This window comes from Xenopus tropicalis, chromosome 10, assembly GCF_000004195.4.
Source record: "Xenopus tropicalis strain Nigerian chromosome 10, UCB_Xtro_10.0, whole genome shotgun sequence".
Lineage (NCBI taxonomy): Eukaryota > Metazoa > Chordata > Amphibia > Anura > Pipidae > Xenopus > Xenopus tropicalis.
This window is the reverse complement of record NC_030686.2, coordinates 12,046,364-12,058,863: the sequence shown is the minus strand read 5'-3', so window position 1 is coordinate 12,058,863 and position 12,500 is coordinate 12,046,364. Positions and strand designations below refer to the sequence as shown.

Genomic DNA, 12,500 nt, shown 5'->3' with positions numbered 1-12,500 from the left:
TACATATATATATATATATATATATATATATATATATATATATATATATATATATATATATATATATACACACACACCCATATATATATATATACACACACACATATATATATATATATACACACACACACAGATATATATATATGCCCCCATTATGTATCTAAAGAACTAAAGTAATCATTTTTAGGCTGCGTGGTTTATGGAATTAGTAAAATTACTACTAATAATTATTGTACTACATGTCGGTCTAAAATGATTGTATATTTGTATATATTATTCGTTTGCAGATATACATATGTTATAAAATTGCATTGTTTTCTCCTCCTGAAATTCAAGATGATTGAATATATCAGCAAAATACTTGTATTTCGCTTGTGCTGTCAGTGACTGAGCATTCTGCTAAACTTATCCATCATTTACATCTATAATTTGATCAGGTTTCCAGGCTTGAAGTGTTTTATCTGTAAATCGATGGAAAGAACGATTTGTAACATTTGTATTAATTAGGGTATCTACATTACCACTCCCTGTTTAACTGTTTTACAAAGAATATATTTAGCTCTTTGTGGATGGGGAACAATAGATCGGGCTTGTTCGAATGTTAAAACAACCGTACGAAATATTCTGAGCTATTAAAACGTATAGCAAAAACCCGCCGCCTCAATCGCTCAGTGCGACAGGAATCGCATTGCGTCATCCGGCAGACTGCTGCAATCCCGCTGCACTTTTAACCTCGGAACGCTGCAGTTGTGTAGTTGAACCTTGCTTCACCTTTTCCCTCATTATGTGCGAGGAATTTACATTTTCTATAATTACCAGACTGGTTTTCTTTTTCTTTTTTTTTTTTCGTTTTATTTTTTTCAAACAAGTTGGCGAATCCAAATGGAGGCTTTTTTTTATGGTTGTAAACGGGAGTGATTGAAATCTGGAAAACGATTTAATTAGGAATATCAAATGAGTTGAAAAAGCGCAGCTATTCTAAACGATTAAATCGCCATTTTCGCAGTATAATGGGGTTTGCATGCTGAATGGGAGAAGCGGTGCACATCCATTATTCATAGGAGAGAGGGAGCATTGGGAGGTCAGCAGACTGGGGAGAGAAAGCACTAGAACTGCAGAGACCATGTGACTGCCCCTGCTCACCCTATTGGGTTACCCGGGCAATAGGCACTGTATGGGCTATTTTATTCCCTTTTTTGGAATAGGGAATACGGGCTACATGAACATGGCTAGGATTAATTCAGCTACAATTTAACGAAGTCACTAAACAACGGTGGTTTTGTGGGTTTTAGACCAGTAATAATACACTATGATCCTGGGAAGTTTGGGGGATTTATTACTAAGGGTGTGTATATGCAGTACCCCAGATTGGCCAGCAGAGCCCGCTTTAGACCAAGTTCACAGCTCATTTGTAAAGTTACAAAGCTAAGGGGTTTTGATTTGGTGCCTATAGATTAACGGCAAACCTTCTGTACTGTACGTCTGTCCTTCTGTGTATAAATAGTTACACTGCTGTCCGTGAGAGGACTAAACTAGATTATCCATTTAACCTTGTAACTCCCCTTAGCAGAACAACACACAGACACAAGATCGCAGCCAGACGCAGGCACAGATAAACCCATTACACCATCTGCAGAATAATCTACATTCCTGTCCTTGCCCGGCTAGTGTACAGCATCAGTTGGCGAGTCATAAACCATTGCCTTCAAAGCAAAGGGGAAGGTGCAGCGTTGCACACTGGCCCCCCAGCCCCCCCAGCCCTCAAGGCCGGGAATATGTCCCAGGCAGATGCTTGTTAGCACGCCATTCTAGTTCATGGGGTCAAAGTGGAGAGGGTCAAAAGTTTAGCCGACTCAATGCTGCTCTGCTACAGAGCCAAGGGAGAGCTGCTCTGCTACAGAGCCAAGGGAGAGCTGCTCTGCTACAGGGCCATGGGAGAGCTGCTCTGCTACAGGGCCAAGGGAGAGCTGCTCTGCTACAGGGCCAAGGGGGAGCTGCTCTGCTACAGAGCCAAGGGAGAGCTGCTCTGCTACAGAGCCAAGGGAGAGCTGCTCTGCTACAGAGCCAAGGGGGAGCTGCTCTGCTACAGGGCCAAGGGAGAGCTGCTCTGCTACAGAGCCAAGGGAGAGCTGCTCTGCTACAGAGCCAAGGGAGAGCTGCTCTGCTACAGAGCCAAGGGAGAGCTGCTCTGCTACAGGGCCATGGGAGAGCTGCTCTGCTACAGGGCCAAGGGAGAGCTGCTCTGCTACAGGGCCAAGGGAGAGCTGCTCTGCTACAGGGCCAAGGGGGAGCTGCTCTGCTACAGGGCCAAGGGAGAGCTGCTCTGCTACAGGGCCAAGGGGGAGCTGCTCTGCTACAGGGCCAAGGGAGAGTTGCTCTGCTACAGAGCCAAGGGAGAGCTGCTCTGCTACAGGGCCAAGGGAGAGCTGCTCTGCTACAGAGCCAAGGGAGAGCTGCTCTGCTGTCTGTCACTCATGAACAGCTCTCACTTGGCCCTTTTGCTGGGGAACTATGTATGGGGCCCTTTATGGTCCTAGAACTGTTTCCATGTGTTGGAGATTTATATAGCCCTCTAGAACTACATGGTTTTGTATGGAGTCATGGGGTGTGTGGGACTCACACTTACACATTTGGCGCTTGTAAATCTCTTTTTATTTCTCTGGTTCTGACCCTTGAAACAAAGTAGCAGAATGTACTTCTCCTCCAGGCCTATTAATCATTTGGCCTGTGCTACAGTGTTTCATGAGTCAGAACCAAAGAAAAGGAGCAATAAACGCTGCTTTCAAAGGCATCTACATTTACAGACAACTTTAGGGGTGAAGACACACAGAGCTACTAGTAGCAGCTACTTGTCGCGGCTACTAAAACAGACAATGCTGATCATTTACTGATAATTTTCTCTACATATGTTATAGCAGACGCAAACGAAAAAGTCGCGCAAAATACGATAAAGTCGCCATGGTGACGAAAAAGTCGCACAATTTTCGTTTCCAATACGATTTTTTCCCTTTTGGGATTCAATTCGTGGATTAGTAAATCTGCCCCTAAGTGTCTACATTATTCCCCAGGAATATCCTTTTGCAGAGATTCTAAAAGTAACAATAATGACTGATTCAGTAATACTATGTATCTCTCACAGTATGAGACACTTTCCATGTGAGTGTTCTTATATACATTACTGGGCTCTAGATTAGTATCTAGATTAGTATATATAGAGAGACACATATATATTAGCGAACCTGCAAACTAAAGTTGTGCTTATTTCCCCCTCGGTGTGTGCCAGGGAACCAGATCCCTGCTGATATATTTTACATGAGGTTAACAAATATGTCGGGTGTGTTTTCAAACATTAGGCCTCTCATAAGCATTTATTAGAAGAAAACTTCTAGAACATACCTGGGTTTAGAAGAAGGAGGGGCCAAACTCACATCAACAAAATCCGAATCGACTTAAATTGTAACTTGCAGACAGAGGGTCGCCTAAAAACCACAAGGAAAAAGGACATCAATAAACCCATAGGAGATATTACAGTCTCCCTCTCTGCCAGCACATAAGGACATACAGAAGGGCAGGCAGTTGGCAGATACAGTCCCCATAGTGAGCTGAACCACTTTCTCTCTCTGCGTCTCCCTCTCGCTTTCTATTTTTCATGGTCATTTTATCTCCTCTATATGTGTCCTCTAGTTCTTTCTGGCCCTATATTAATCGAAAACAAACACATCTATCTGTCTAAATATCTATTTATCTATCCATCTATCGTCTGTCTATCTATCCATCTGTTTAAATATCTATCAATCTATCTATCTATTTATCTGTCTTTCTATCCATCTATCTATCTATCTATCTATCTATCTATCTATCTATCTATCTATGTACCATAAATATTGAATTATATATGTTATCGCAAAAGAGTTATATGCTGGAGAAGATAGGTAGATGATAGATAAATAGATGCATAGATAGATGAATAGATAGATAGATAGACAGACAGACAGATAAATAGATAGATAGATAGATAGATAGATAGATAGATGGATGTAGGGATAGATAGATGATAGATAGATAGATAGATAGATAGATAGACAGACAGATAAATAGATATATAGATAGATGGATGGATGTATGGACAGATAGATAGATGATAGATAGATAGATAGATAGATAATAGATAGATAGATAGATAGATAGATGATAGATAGATATTTAGACAGATAGCTAGATATATAGATGAAAGAAAGATAGATAGATAGATAGATAGATAGATTAATAGAGGATAGATAAATAGATGATAGATGGATAGACAGATATATAGATAGATAGATAGATTGATAGATAGTAGATGGATGGATAGATAGATATTTATACAGACAGATAGATAGATATTTAGACAGATAGATAGATAAATAGATGACAGATAGACAGATAGATAGATAGATAGATAGATAGATAGATAAAGAGAAAGATAGATTGATGACAGATAAATAGATGGATAGATAGATAGAAATCCTACAGACTGATCATATACAGAAAGATCTGCGCATGCCCTGTAGATTTCCATAGAATTACACACACCCTGTGCCAGGGCCGGACACGGTTAATATCAACTTTGTTGTGTTTCCCCCCCTCGCCTTCTCTGAGACCCCCACATTCCCTGAGAGAGAATCTACTTTTTGCACAAGTTTTTATTTTTTCTCTTTCCAACCACATTAAGTCTTTGCATGGAGGGACTGGGTTAGTAATGTCATGGAACTCGCTGTTATGTACGTGTCTATAGCAACATCAACTTTTCTACTTATTCACAATCTATTATTACTATTGTTTATTATTGATAATAATAATAATAATAATAATAATAATAATAATAATAATAATAATAATAATAATAATAATAATAATAATAATAATAATAATAATAATGTTTGTTAAGTATGTTTACTTATGGAATTACAAACATAGCGCCATTTGGGGAAAGGCCAGATAGCAGAGACAGCTGAACGAACACCAGCTGGGAAACATGATATAAAGATATCCCTTTACACAATCCTACAACTTCCTATACAGCTAATTCCTATTAACTTTTTGGGATAAACCCTTTAAAACATTCTATACCAATAATAAACTGACCCTGTCTGCACAAGGATTAACCTTCTAACAGCAACAATTTGTAGTCTCATCATCTATATATTTGTTTTTGAATAACAAATCTACTTATTGGATCTGCATTCTTACAATTTTATTTTGAACTGAAGCCCAGTGTTGCATTATTAAATTAGTAAACTATTAAATATGATATATTTTACTCAGCATATCTGTATATATACATATGCGGTGAGTTATATATATATATTTAACTCACTACCCTATATATATATATATATATATATATACATATATATATATACATATATATATATATACATACACATATATATATTTATATAGGGTATATATATACATACATATATTTATATAGGGTATATATACATATATATTTATATATACCCACATATATATATATATTCATAATTTAATACTACATTCGTTTAAAAATATAATCATGTTTTCAAATATGATTTATAAAAATACTTTCATTAATATGTTGGCTAGTTTAAATACAGGTATGTGTGTGTGTAGACACGAATATCTTTCGAATAAAAAAGATAAAACGTTCGTTGTATTTAAGATGAGATGTTCGCATATCTGTTGCAAAAACTAAACGCGAATGTATCAGGATCTCCTTGGCCCGCAGCAGCAGAAGGGTTAAAACGAATCTGACAGATGCCAGCAAAGTGTCAGTTCTGGTGGATGCTCTCCAAGTACATTTTCTGTGCCATTTTTCTTCCATGTGGTGATTGAATATAAGGCAAGAATTAAAGGAGCTCAGTGAGGGGAGTGGGAGAGGCCAAGCAGGGGTGAAACGTAGGTCACAGCTTGGGACTAATATGAATTTGCCAAAGGGCTAGCACACGCCACGCCTGGCTGTTTAACAAAAGACTATTAAAAAGTATGAGATTACCCCCCCTAAAAAAAAAAAAACTTGGGGGATCTTCAAGTCCAGTCTCCTCAAAAGGCCTCTCCCCATGGCCACATGGATGTAACTGGGGCAAAGGAACCGTCTGAGCTGAGCTGGGAAGCTGGATCCCTCTGTGGGGTTATTCTCTGTAGCACTGAGGGATATGTACAGTTCAACATGGCACTTGGCCCTGCAAGGTAGGTTCCTGGGGCAAATGGTGGGGCAGGAAATCACCTGGGCAGTGAGGGCTGGGGGGGGGGGCTTTATACAAGCAGGGAGGGAGAAGGTTCTTTCTTAGCACTTTATTCTATGGCCAAAGTGCAGAGCGATCGATTTACTGGAATGATGTGATATTATTTACTCTGGTGCTGCTAAATATTGCCCAGCGGTAAGGACAAAGTGAAACTGGAAGCCCCCGCTGTGAGGGGGTGGGGGCCTCCCCAGGGGTCGCTGATAGAGATGGTGCATAGAGAATTATACTTATTATAAGGGCACAGGGCAATAGTGCTACCTGGATACCCACCTGTGTAACTGCCCAGCCATAAACTGCCCCAAAGTGCCCATTACGCACAATGCATGGAACTGCTAACCTTGTTAATTTGTCATCTATATATCCCTTCTATATATCCCTTCTATATATCCCTTCCATATATCCCTTCTATATATCCCTTCCATATATCCCTTCCATATATCCCTTCCATATATCCCTTCTATATATCCCTTCTATATATCCCTTCTATATATCCCTTCCATATATCCCTTCTATATATCCCTTCTATATATCCCTTCCATATATCCCTTCTATATATCCCTTCCATATATCCCTTCTATATATCCCTTCTATATATCCCTTCTATATATCCCTTCCATATATCCCTTCTATATATCCCTTCCATATATCCCTTCCATATATCCCTTCTATATATCCCTTCTATATATCCCTTCCATATATCCCTTCTATATATCCCTTCTATATATGCCTTCTATATATGCCTTCTATATATCCCTTCTATTGTCTGTCTATAGCTATTCCTATAAACCTTACTGTGCAAATATATCGCTTTTAACGATATTTTCGTGAATCAATTCCTAATTTTACATGTAAAGTCGCAGGCTGGGAGCCTTCTTTGTCATATGTATCATGTAGGTTGGAAGTTATTCAGATTCAACGCTGTCTGCGATTTCTACATATAATTATAACTCGTTTTAATATGTGTACACAACTGTGAGACGCCAATATTAGTAGATTATGTTGACTGAAAACTAAATGAGCTACAGGAACCCTTAAGGTTTAACCCAATTTCCTATGTTTGGATTAAGGGTTTTTCCAAAGAGGTTAGAAATCGCTGTACCTCAAATTGTCGGCGTCTTTATTTGTATCATTAAAACTATTCAATCTCTGAGGCTGCTGTTATATTGTTTCAGTGAAAGGATATTAAAAGGCAGTGTTGGTATCAGTTTGCACTTTGCAGTGTGCCATAGCGTTGTATGTTGAAATAATATATGTTTCACATCCAGGGCGCAAAAATTATAGAGGATAATCAGTCTGGCAGCTCCCCCAAGTCTGTGCAGGACTCACTATTTCCCTCAGCCTTTGAAAAAAACGGCGTAGTTGATTTCATATAACATAAATCTTGTCAAGTAATGTAAATGTTTGCATATATTCCCTGAATAGTACATGTCCCAACCCATAACAGCAACGTGTTTTATAGACAGCATTGCCCCTGTATAAGCAAGGGATTCCTTCAACGTTTAAGGTGATTTGGCCCCTCGGATACAGCTGTAAATCTCTAGTATTGGACCCGGGGATACTAAAACTTGTCCTAAAATGTTATTTATTGCAGGTCCACATTATATACTTGTAGAAAATACTAAAGAGACATTCATAGGCTTTTCTGTATCCTTCATAAGAATATAACAAATGGGATCAGATGGAATGCAAAGAGATACTCACTATGCTTTAATATATATATATATATACATATACTCTCTGTCTCAATATATATATACACTATTCCTGGAATGTAATATGTCTGTAGAAATTGTACCCTGAATTTATATGAAACTTATTTCTTTCTGTGAAGGTTTTCATTCATCCAGGTGATGTTTTAGACTAGATATGGTGTCTATAAAAGCTTAAATCCTCTCTGACAATGACAGCAAGATATGAAGAAGATATTGCAGATTTGCCTGTCCTCTGTATGTACCCTGTAGATCCGAATTTGTGTGAGCGCAATCATATCACAAATTCGTGTCTGGGGGGATATGCAGTTGACACAAACGCTACAGAAAGACGCAATCAGTCGCGGCTGTGACGCACTGCGCGCAGCTCTGGTGACGCTCTTTGAGGATTGTGTTTATGAATTGTTTGTTATTGGGGTTCAGTATCATGGATGTTATGAGCGCAGAGGCTTGGGGCAGATTTATAAAAGCATGTGAGTAATACATACAAACTCACCCAGGTTCTGTTAATTCCTATGGGATTTTTAGAAGTATATTTATCAATGGGTGCAAATTAGATTTCACCACTTGACAAATACGCTTCTTAAAATCCCATAGGAACAGAACATGGGTGAGTTTTAATGCATTAGGCATTTCATGCACTGTCCCTTTGTTATTGTACTGTAAGCGCAAAGTTGCGCGGTGTGTCCTTCCTATGCTGAGAATGAGCATCTCACTGCCTGCTGATAAACTCTAAGCAATACTGGGACTAAATGGGATTTAGTAAAGGCAGGTATCCCGAATTAGTTGATGAATTACCTATCGATCCCAGGTCAGGCGTATTTGTCTCTGCCAGTTCTCCCTGCAGAACATTCTCTGCAGACATTGGGCAGATCTGCGCTTCAGCAAAATAACCGGTGCGATTCCATCTCAGATCTCACACCTTATCTTCCCCAACCCCCAGTGATCAGCAGCATTATATGGGCACCTAATGGAAAAGGTGTGAGAGCTTTGCCCAATGTAGGGGCCCCATGTAATACTGTAATGTAGGAAGTATTGGAGCAGGGAGTGGGGGCCAGTCAACCTGACTGCTGTTAGTGGGGGAGTTGGAGCACGTTTCCATATCCGGCAGTGGTGGGCGCATTCCTATTGGCTCCTGGTGTCACATGGAAACCCAACTTTGTTCACTTGACAGTAAGTAGGAGGGTTTTTGCGAAACAGGAAAACGTCCAGGGCTCTAGGAATAAATTGGACCTTATTTTTTTGGGTGCAATTGAAAAGAAATAAATGAGAATGAGTTCGTTTTTGATCAGCTCCAACTATGTGGATCCCAAGTTTCCGCCCTGTGAGGAGTACTCCCACACTGACTACCTGCCCAGCGGCCATTCTCCCGAGTACTACGGCGGCCAGAAGAGGGAGAGCAGTTTCCAGCATGGGGCACCCTATTCCCGATCGCTTTCCAGCAGCAGCGCACCCTATACTTCTTGCCAGGGATCTGTGCGCCAAGGCGCAAGGCTGCCGCACTCCTCTGGGCTTCTTCCTGGCGAGAAAGCGCACTTGGAATCCAGCATAACCCCCACTTCGCCTCCATCCTGCAGCCTCATAGCCTCAGACCACAAGCACCCCGACTCCCCCGGCCAGGACCCAGTGGTGTACCCCTGGATGAAGAAAGCGCACATCTCCAGGGGTAAGTTCTCTCTGCTACCTCCAAGCTCTCTTATCCCGGCACTTGTGCGCCCTTTCTGATTTACTGTCGCCTGTTTGCAGGCCACTATAATTACATCCTCCATAAATTTTTATTGCCCTACTTGGCCAACTGCCTTTGAAGTAGACTTACCATCCTTCTCAAATTTCTCAAAAGTCCCTTTTAAAAGTAGTTGTGGGCCTTCCTGCATGAAGCTTTTATGATCTTCTAATTTGTGTTTAAGTGCCAGATTGGGTGCACTTTCACTGCTCTCTGTCACTTTAACGCAAGGCTGCTAGCAAGTTCATGGGACTGGAGAAGACTAAAGCTATACCATTCATGTGATTAGGGGAATAGCCACACACAAACACCACACATTTTATTTGCTGTTTATTCACAATAAAGGCCTGACTGTATCCCCAGTAATAAGGTGGGCGTTGTGTGTGATTTTCTTGCAGCCAGTTCCACTTACTCTGATGGGGAGGCCAAGAGATCCCGTACAGCTTACACCAGGCAGCAAGTGCTTGAACTGGAAAAGGAGTTTCACTACAACCGCTATCTGACCCGCAGGCGCAGGGTGGAAATTGCGCACACTTTGCGCCTTTCTGAGCGACAAATTAAGATTTGGTTCCAAAACAGGAGGATGAAATGGAAGAAAGATCACAAGCTCCCCAATACCAAGATCAGGTCTAACCCTTCTGTGAACCTCCAAATTGCAGGGGGGTCCCCAAATCAGAACAAAGGGAACCCTGTCTGCCAATGACATCCCTAGGACTAAACAAAATAAACTCAACTGTTTTTGTTTCTAATTTATAAAAGGGGAGAAGAGACTTGGCTTGGCTCCCCGGCTCATCCAGGAGAAGCCTGTAGATAGATTTCAGATTTGGAGAAGATAGATCTATGTTTCATCTTTAATCACGCCAAACCCTGGCCCATTTGTCATGTTTACACTGCGGTACAAAGGCTGAACCTCATCTGACAGAACCAACGCTCATTTTAATAAATGAGGCAAAGCCTGTGTCCCCATGACTGGATCCTCTCTTTCTTTGCTTTTTGTTTGTGCTGTAGCAGTGCGTAATATGGTGCCCAAATCCATTACAATAGAGTGTTAGCTCTGAGGGGTTCAGTCTTGTAAATCTCATTGTTTCTCAGGAGTAACCTGTCACCCTCAGTTTGGGGCCTCAGATCACACCTATTTTGGGGGGCAAGCTGATCTAAAATGGGGTGTCCCAGGTTCAGGATATCATACCCAGTTGAAGCCTCTGGCACTGTAATATATATTTAAGAACAGGATCGTGTATATACCCTTATAATATACACCCCCCTCTAGTAAGTCACCCCCCTTCCCAGTCATATTTGTTTCAACGTCACTTGGATTATGCTTTTACCTGTGTACATAGTTTACCAATAATAAAATTATTTTTCCTCAAGTCAGTGTGTATATTTCGTGTTGTTTTGAATGCAGAGCACCGCGTCCTTGTGTTGTTGGCAACATCTGCCTCCAAGTCGCTGTATTTGTAAGTACTGTTTATTTTCTACATTGAGAGGCATTTGTCCATAGGCAGACTTGTAACACAGCTACACAAAGACTGGGCCTATCGGTTTGCAAATAGCACTTAAAGCGCAGCTGAAAGTTTATTTTAAACTTGAGACACCTTTTCCTTATGGAGGCGACTGAAATCCGGGCCCTGTATTGAAAGCCTTAATGAGGCCAGCTCCCTGCACAGATGTTCCTCGGTAAATCCAGGTTTTCCCTGTGTTTTTATGTTACAAAGGCACCGGCCACTGCAATAGCTCAAACTCTGACAAGCAAAAAGATAATCAAAATGACAAATGAGTTCTTTTGTGAGACACAGATCTTGTATTAATTTTCATTTTCATCCTCAGACAGAATTTTAGCCAAGGATTAAATATTAGTTTTCTTTTATATGTATTTAAAAAAAATATATATCTATTAAACGGCGCACTTAAATATATTAAACCCCCTTTTTTTTAATTGTAGGATTTTGTTTAACCCTTTTCATACCTTATCCATATGAATTTAAACGAGCCAATACAAATATTGATAGTTTTGATTTTTCTTTATATTTCAACACTGATTTGCGAAAACAGGGTAAGAAGCGGTTGCTTTTTTAAACAAGTCCTTTTGTCGCAAAAAGATATTTATAAAGGGAATATAAAACTATCTTCTGCCTGGCGTTCAATATATAACTCAAAATGAAATAAAAGCTCTCAGGGAGCAAAAGAAAGGCTGGGGGGCAGCTCTCCCTCTGTTGAATGTGCGGCTCGCAACCATTATTTTGTAGACAGAGTCCAAGAAAAATGAGAGAATTATACAGAAAATCATTAATCACTTCTTTTTTTAACGATAAAATACTTATACCCCGTCTTTGTTATTCAACTGCAGATCTGTAAGGACCTTCTGTTGGGAGACAAAAAGGTGCACACGGCTTCTGGATTCTCCAGAGAACTGCGGATCAGAATCTTTTTTTCTCCACTTTGGAAAAGTCTTAAAACATGTCTTGGACATTAGCAGATTCGGGCAGCAGGGGAGCAGGGCCCAGGATCTCTCAAGGTAACACTCCTCTGTCAGGCTGATTGCATTTTATTGCTTTATTGCCTTCTAAGTGTGTGTTTAAAAACAACCCTCCCTTTGAAGTTTCTTTGAACTGGATTTCAAATTATTGCAAAGGGCGGAATAAACATTGTTAAAATACCAGAGCGCTGGAAAGTGAGATGGCGATCGAGATATTAAGGAGCTACAGTTCAGAAATGTAAATTCGAAAATGACACATTCAGGAAACAAACATTGTATTGTACAATGTAACGAAATTCTTGGGTACAATGTAAACAAACTGGAAA

General features: G+C 40.2%; 2 protein-coding genes and 1 non-coding gene across 7 annotated transcripts in view; all 3 read left to right on the top strand.

Moving 5' to 3' along the window:
* The window catches only part of hoxb3 (homeobox B3), a 49,663-nt gene that overhangs the window by 15,583 nt on the left and 21,580 nt on the right, over nt 1-12,500 (top strand). For 3 of the 5 annotated variants that reach the window (XM_012971749.3, XM_012971747.3, XM_012971746.3), the window contains exon 2: nt 12,046-12,213. The gene's annotated coding sequence lies outside the window, so the exon portion shown is untranslated. Of the gene's footprint in view, nt 1-5,937; nt 6,211-11,072; nt 11,156-12,045; nt 12,214-12,500 lie in introns of those variants that run through there. The other 2 variants (XM_012971748.3, XM_012971750.3) reach the window with 2 other exon arrangements.
* Nucleotides 8,197-8,296, top strand: mir10a (microRNA mir-10a). The gene has a single exon (NR_049540.1). It is a non-coding gene; the product is annotated as a microRNA mir-10a (primary transcript).
* On the top strand, nt 9,229-11,068 carry hoxb4 (homeobox B4). The gene is given in 2 exon segments (NM_001123015.1): nt 9,229-9,641; nt 10,097-11,068. Coding segments are annotated over 2 exon segments (705 nt in total). The 5' UTR covers nt 9,229-9,241; the 3' UTR covers nt 10,402-11,068.